Source organism: Trichechus manatus, unplaced genomic scaffold, assembly GCF_000243295.1.
Source record: "Trichechus manatus latirostris isolate Lorelei unplaced genomic scaffold, TriManLat1.0 scaffold00067, whole genome shotgun sequence".
NCBI classification, from domain to species: Eukaryota; Metazoa; Chordata; class Mammalia; order Sirenia; family Trichechidae; genus Trichechus; species Trichechus manatus.
In genome coordinates, this window is record NW_004444003.1 from 11,538,201 (window position 1) to 11,545,435 (window position 7,235).

Below are 7,235 nucleotides of genomic sequence, written 5' to 3' on the forward strand. Positions count from 1 at the left end.
TCAACTGTTACGCTGGTTTAAATCAAGGCATTATTGTGATTATGAAACAGGATGTGATAGTTAGGCAGATGCCCACTGAAAAACATTTCTACACAAACGACTCTTGTGTGACACGGCAAAAGTCTGTAGACCACAAACTGAGTTGAAAATAAATGAGTTCAAACTGGTACGTTAACGAGTTCATTGCTCAGGATTGGTGTTATAGAGGTTTGCTAGTTTCTTTTAACTGTAACGTTTAATTAACTTTCTGTAGTTGAGTGTTGACCTTTGCTTGGTGTTGGGTGAAGTACGTCATGGTGGGCTCAGCACGTGCCCTTTGGTCCCCACCCCAAGCTCTGCCACATTTCCTTAATGTGAAAGCTAGTCTTATAAAAGTTGTTCCTCTTCCAGTATATCTGGCTTAGATACCAATTTTTTATAGATTCCTTTCTCCTCCTCCCATTTTCAGTTGGAAGTATATCTTTCTTTTCTACTTTTCTGAACTTCCAGTTCATTTGTACTCCCTGGAACTTTCGCTGTTTCATATTTGTGCCAGTCGTAAGACTATAGATGGATGTATGCATATAGATAGATAGACAGACAGACAGACAGATATAAACCCAAACCCTTTGCCATCGAGTCAATTTCTACTCGAAAGTAGAACTCTGCTCCGTAGGGTTTTCAATAGCTGTGATCTTACTGAAGTAGATCACCAGGCCTTTCTTCTGCAGTGCCTGCTGGGTGACCACCAACCTTTTGGTTAGTAGCCAAGTGCAAACCATTTGCACCACCCAGAGAACATGTCATAAGACTATGGACTCCTTTAAAGTAGCATCTTCCATACTACTATTGTCCTTTTTGATTTTGTTTTTAACATGCAGACAGGCAGGTGCCAAGTAGTTCTTTTTTTCTTTTTCCTGTTTCTTTTTGGTGTACCTGTTATCTTAACTGTTTCCAATGCAGGTTTGCAGACTCCTGTTCCAGAGTTCATTGTTGATGTAGAGTCTATGGATATCTTCCCTGTGGGCTGGTGTGAAGCAAATTCTTATCCCTTGACTACACCACACAAAACAGTTTGTAAGTACTGGCTAGTTGGGGCAGAGTGGGGGGTTACATCTGGGATCTTGGTGGATAAGTAGGCAGTTCTGTGAAGAAAAATATAGCAAAGTTGTTAAAAAAAAAAAAAAGTATGTTGAATTTTCAGGGAACAGCACCACAGTTTTTGTTATCTCATTTGTCTTTAAATGTCTGCATGATACGAAGATGTGAAAGCATTTTACAAGTTGACAAGCCAAGGCATAGTGGTAAGACAACTGAAGGTGACAGATAGAGGTAGAGAGAAAATATCTGAAATCTTCACTCTCAGTTTCGTATACAATTCAGTAGTTGATTTGAAAGATTATATGTTCAATCCTATAGTTTTATATTACTGTTTCTGGGAAAGAACTAATTTTTCTTATGAGGTTTCCCCCAAAGGGATTGTAATTGGTCCCTGATAATTTACTGACATATTTATAAACACTTAACCTACTCTTGGTAGCAGCTAACAAGAAAGATTTCAACTGAACTTTAAAAAAGTACGTTATAGCATATCCTCTAATCACAAAGTACCAAATACAATATTAGTAATTAAAGAATCCAGCAATAAATACACATACATATGTTTACAATAATATTTAAAAGCAATATGTTTTAAAATATTATTGTGGGTCATTATCATGAGATAATACCATTTAAAAATCTTAGAACCTAATACATCTTGATATTATGATTCTACCCTAATGTGTATCACAAGTATTGTTTAAAATTGTGAGTACTTAAAGATAAGGGGCTTTAATTTTTTTTTTGTGAAATACATTGTATCCCTAGTATTTTCTTTATGTAATATATATATATATTTTATACAGGCTTTACTTTTTTCTTGGCATCCTACTGTATGGTACGATTATGTAAATTATCAGAACATTACTATAAAGAAAGTTCCATCTCATAGTTGGCTTCACATTCCCTTGTGTGTGTATATTTTGAAGGCACTTAAGAGTCTTCCTTTAAGAGTACTGTAGGCAATTATGTATGTGAAACAAAATAGATTATAGACAGAGGGGCATTTTAATACAATGTTCTTCTTTTCCTTATACCGCACTGCTCAGTGAGTCTGATCCAATTAGACTACTACCCTCACTTTAAAATATTTATAAAATTTTGAGCTTAGAATAATTCTCAGTGGCTTTAAAAAAAATTTTTTTTTTTCACTTAAGATAGTACAGATTCTTAACTTGTTCAGCCAGCATAGCCAACAGTCAGGTCCTCTGTGGGTTCTGTCACAGGTTGGGGGTCCAATCCCCTGTATCCTTGTCCCTTGGACACAGCTTAGTGTCCTGTATCCTCTTCCTTTTTCATGTAGTCACGTAGGTGTTAGTGGGAACATGGCCGTATTTCCTCTTGGTTATGCATTTTGCATCGAGATCCATTGTGTTTGACTCCTTACCAGGTTATCATACAATGCAGGCATCCCCACCCTTATTAACAAAGACTAATTTGGACAGGTTCTTCTATACTCGTTTTTAGCCTTAGACATCATAAAGTTTATACTTCTTTATAGTGACAACTGGAATCAAATACTAAATAAAGTCAAGAGTGAGGGACATTTTCTTAACTGTTTATCTTATTTATTCTTGTTTTCATTTCTTGTACATACATTTTGCTTTAAAGAGGCTTATTACCCTCCAGACTCTTAACAGCTTTAGAAGTTTTTTTTGGAATTAATTTATGCTTATGTTGGCAGGTGCATGATTATCTGTGCCAAAAGTCATAGATGCCAAAATCTCTGGTGTATTTTTGTTAAGGTGATCCTAATCTTACAAACTGAAAATTTTCTTACCCCAAAAAACCATTTCTTGCTGGTTTCTGTCCGTATTTGACAGGCATACTCGATAGACACCAATCCTCCTTTAATTAATAGCATGCTTTATTTTAAAAATATGCCTTTAATATTAATTTGGGAGTACTGTTACAGTAACATTATTTGACTTACTCAGTTTCTGTGGGAAAAAATCATGCTGGATAATCTTGCTTACAACAATTCATCTTACTATGTGTCTTTATAAAAAAGTACAATATTTGTGCCATCTTCTTTTTTATTAAAAGCACACTTTAAAATAAAGTATGCAGTGTAATGATAGATTAAATGTACCAAGTTCTATTTAGACCTCATTTCTGACAAAACAAAGTCTACCTTATGCTAAAAGAAATTGATATAAAATTGTGGCAGGAGCAAAACAACTTTTCAGTATTTAAATTACTTTAAAACTAACACTTTTTTTACACCAAGCCATTTTTATTTTTATTTTATTTATTGTTGTACTTTAAGTGAAAGTTTACAATTCAAGTTAGTCTCTCATGCAAAAATGTATACATACATTGTTATGTGACCCTAGTTGCTCTCCCTATATTGTGACAGCACACTCCTCCTTTCCACCCAGAATTTCCCATGTCCATTCAGCCATTTCCTGACCCTTTCTGCCTTCTCATCTTCCCTTCAGACAGGAGCTGCCCATTTAGCTTCATGTATCTGCTTGAGCTAAGAGGCACACTCTTCACGAGTGTCATTTTGTGTCCCATAGTCCAGTCTAATCTTTGTTACACCAAGCCATTTTTATAAATGCATTTGTCCAACTAGCTAACAAAGCTGTTTTTCTTTTTTCCCTCTTGGCCTGTTTTACAGCACAAAAGAAGAGAAAGATTGCAGTTGTGCAGCCAGAAAAACAGTAAGTTTTTTTCCCCCTCCCCCGAAAAAATCTACATGGAAAACTATTGTCTTGATAGAGGATGGCAAGCGTGGATGTTTTCATTAGAGCTAGCTAATGAAGAGCACACTAGTAAAGATGGCAGTGAAATATATCTGTTATTTATTAAGTGCAAGATTCAGTGCCTGCTCCCCAGGAATTTATACTCCAGCTAGTACTTTCTTACCCGTTTTTCCCTCCTCAGTATACCTGAAACGTATCCCAAACTTACACATTGATAGTAATGGCTCTCATAGTGATTCTTAATGTGCTTGAGGCCACACATTTGACAGATGTGGTTTGGACAAACTGCCCTGCCCCCCACCCAGCACGCTGTCTCTTACCATGCTCTGTGGCCAGGTCTGGGAGGTCGAAGACTTTAGTCCGATTCCCAACTCTGCCACTTCCCAGCTGGAGGAACATGAGCAAGTTGCTTTAAATACTGCGCACGTCAATACTCTCACCTGTAAAATGCCTGCTTCACAAAGTTTTTATGAAGATCAGACTCCAAGTGAAAAAATTTCCTCTAAATTGTTAAATGACTATAGGTTACCCTGCATTTAGATTGTAATTTTAGGAGGAAAGAGAACATTAGGGTAGAATGTCTACATGCAGGCAGTATGTTTTGGAAAAAGTTTTAATAATAGTTGTGTAATATTTTTATATATTGAAAACACTTAAAAGACACTGAAATAGACATTCCACACTAAATGATTCTATTTTCTTAAGTCTATAAAAATATACGGATGGAAAAGGAATTGAAAACAGCATTTTTCATGGTACCAAAGTTTAGATATAAATAAAATGTAATTCAATCATAATTGCATTTTATTGTAATGAGAATAATAGTTTTGTGGGGTTTTTTTTACATTCCTTTCTAACCACAGTGCATTAGGTTAGTAACCTGATTCTGTTTTATCTGGAGAACATTGAAGCAGAAAGATTAAATAATAGACCAGTCATTGAATCCAAATTTGAAATCATCACTCCTAGATACGCAGTTTATAAATCAGTGGTTCTAAGACTGTATGTGTATCGGTTGCCAGTGGGCTTCATAAAACACAAATTCGTAGGCCCCATTCTCAAAATTTCTGATTCAGTAGGACTGGGGTATGGCCCAATAATTTGCACTTCTAACAAGTTCTCAGGAGATGCTGATGCTGTTTGGGGACCACACTTTGAAAACCACTGCCATTGATGACCCCAGTAAGATATATTGTCGTGGTTTACTTTGAGCTCACATGGTTTTCAACTGTGTCATTTTTACGCAGCCAACATGAATTTTTCTCTGGAACCCATCGCTCCTCTTTTTCTCCTAAGTCTGCATTTAAAAAAATATTTATTCAAAATTTTTTTTCCCAGCAGTAGTACAGTACCCTCTCCCAGGGTAAGCCTAGTCATACTTTAAGAATCAACAGCTTATAGGTCTTCTTTTACGATACTCTTTTTTAGTATGGCCATGACTCATATGACGCACCATAAATAAATAAATAAATAAAACAAACCAGTTGCTGTCAATTCAATTCTGACTCATGGTGACCCCATGTGTGTCAGTGTAGAACTGTGCTCCTTAGAGTTTTTAGTGGCTGTGATCTTTTGGAAGTAGATAGCCAGGCCTTTTTTTCTGAGGTGCCTCTAGGTGGATTCAAACCACCAACTTTTTGGTTAGTAGCCAGGCTTTTAAGCATTTGTACCACCCAGAGACTACACAAAGCATAGATGCTAGAAATAAAAGTTAGTAGAAAGTGGTTTTCAGTTAGACATTGAAGATGAGAGATCTGACTTTAATTAAATAGAAGTTAATGTTTCTTCATGGCTAAAATATAAAGACATTATTATCATTGTATAACAAGAGACAGGCCCAGCATTGACTTGGGAAAACCTCATTGATCAGTCGTGACTACTCAAGGCAGATGTTCCATTAAGCTCCTTAGGATCATCAAAAGAATTTGAGAACAACTTTTCTGAAATGATCTTTTTGTTCGTTCTCACTGGTATTGCTCCTAGATGTACATATTCTATCATTATATTCTTAGATTTCTGTATGGACCACTTTTAATTATGAAAAGACTTTGGAATAGAAGTTTTTCCTAAAGTTTGCAATCCGTGATTGAATTTTATTTTCTTTATCCACAGATTGCCCTCCACAGTGCCTGTTGAGAAAATACCTCATGACCTTTGTTCATTCCCTCAGCCTGACACTACAGGTAAGTTAGTTCCATGTAGGGCCCTCTGCCCCTCCCAGGTCGTTGTTGTGATTGGAGATATGCTTATATTTTTTGGTGGATATGAGTATATCTCAACTTAGAGGTCTGTTCTGTTTTTCTCTGTTGCTACTTATTAATAGATACCTATCTTTTTTTCTTTTTAGATTCCTGAGTTAAGTTTTCTGTGCCTCTTCTGCCTCTTGGTCAGTAGCTAGACAGTGCTTATAATCTGCAGGAAAAAGGTCCATGTGCTACTGGGGAATTATTAAGCCAAGTTAGGGCCTGGTATCATGACTACCGTGTGGAAAAGGAAAGAATTGAAAATATCATTATAAAGCACTCTTTTTTTTTTAAACATTTTATGCCAATTTCACTGTCATTTTTGTAGTTTGGTTAATATTTAAGTCCCTGCTGGCTTTTCATTTGTTCCTTAAAACCTTCTGTGTTTGAAAAGCTGGTTTTGAACAATATATATTTTTACTGTATAAAGTCTTACATCTTATAAAATCTTTTTTTTATTGTACTTCAGGTAAAGGTTTACAGAACAAATAGTTTCTCATGAAACAGTACTACACATATTGTTTTATGATATTGGTTAACAACCTCACGACATGTCAACCCTCTCCCTTCTCGATTTTTTTTTTTTTTGGTGAAAATATACCTAGCCAAAGATACACCATTTCAAAAATTTCTACATGCACGGTTCAGTGACATTCTTCCAGTTGTGCTGCTGTTCTCACTTTAGATGTAGGTTTACAGAACAAAATAGTTTCTCTTTAAACAGTTAGTACACATATTGCCCTATGACAATGATTAACAACCCCACTACATGTCAACACTGTCCTTACTCAACCTTGGGTTCCCTATCACCAGCTCTCGTGTCCCCTTCTGCCTTCTAGTCCTTGTCCCTGGACTGCTGTGCCTCATTTGTCCCGTTTTGTTTTATGGGGCTGTCTAATCCCCAGCTGAATGGTGAACCTCAGAAGTGACTTCACCGCTGAGCTAAAAGAGTGTCTGGGGGCCATATTCTCGGGGTTTCTTCAGTGCCAGTAAATCTGGTCTTTTTTTTTGGTGAGTTAGAATTTTGTTCTACATCTTTTCCAGCTCTGTCCAGAACCCTCTGTTGTGATCCCGGTCAGAGCAGTGAGTGGTGGTAGCCGGGCACTATGTAGCTGTACTGGATTCAGTCTGGTGGAGGCCTTGGTAGCTGTGGTCCATTAGTCCTTTGGACTAATCTTTTCCTTGTATCCTGTTCTCTTCATTC

General features: G+C 36.6%; 1 protein-coding gene across 1 annotated transcript in view; it reads left to right on the forward strand.

The window, feature by feature from the left end:
* Positions 1 to 7,235, forward strand: part of SFMBT2 (Scm like with four mbt domains 2) — a 276,850-nt gene that overhangs the window by 218,713 nt on the left and 50,902 nt on the right. Inside the window, exons 12-14 of the mRNA XM_023734391.1 lie at positions 943 to 1,056; positions 3,704 to 3,746; positions 5,901 to 5,971. Of these exons, the coding sequence (XP_023590159.1) occupies positions 943 to 1,056; positions 3,704 to 3,746; positions 5,901 to 5,971 (228 nt within the window). The remainder of the gene's footprint in view (positions 1 to 942; positions 1,057 to 3,703; positions 3,747 to 5,900; positions 5,972 to 7,235) is intronic.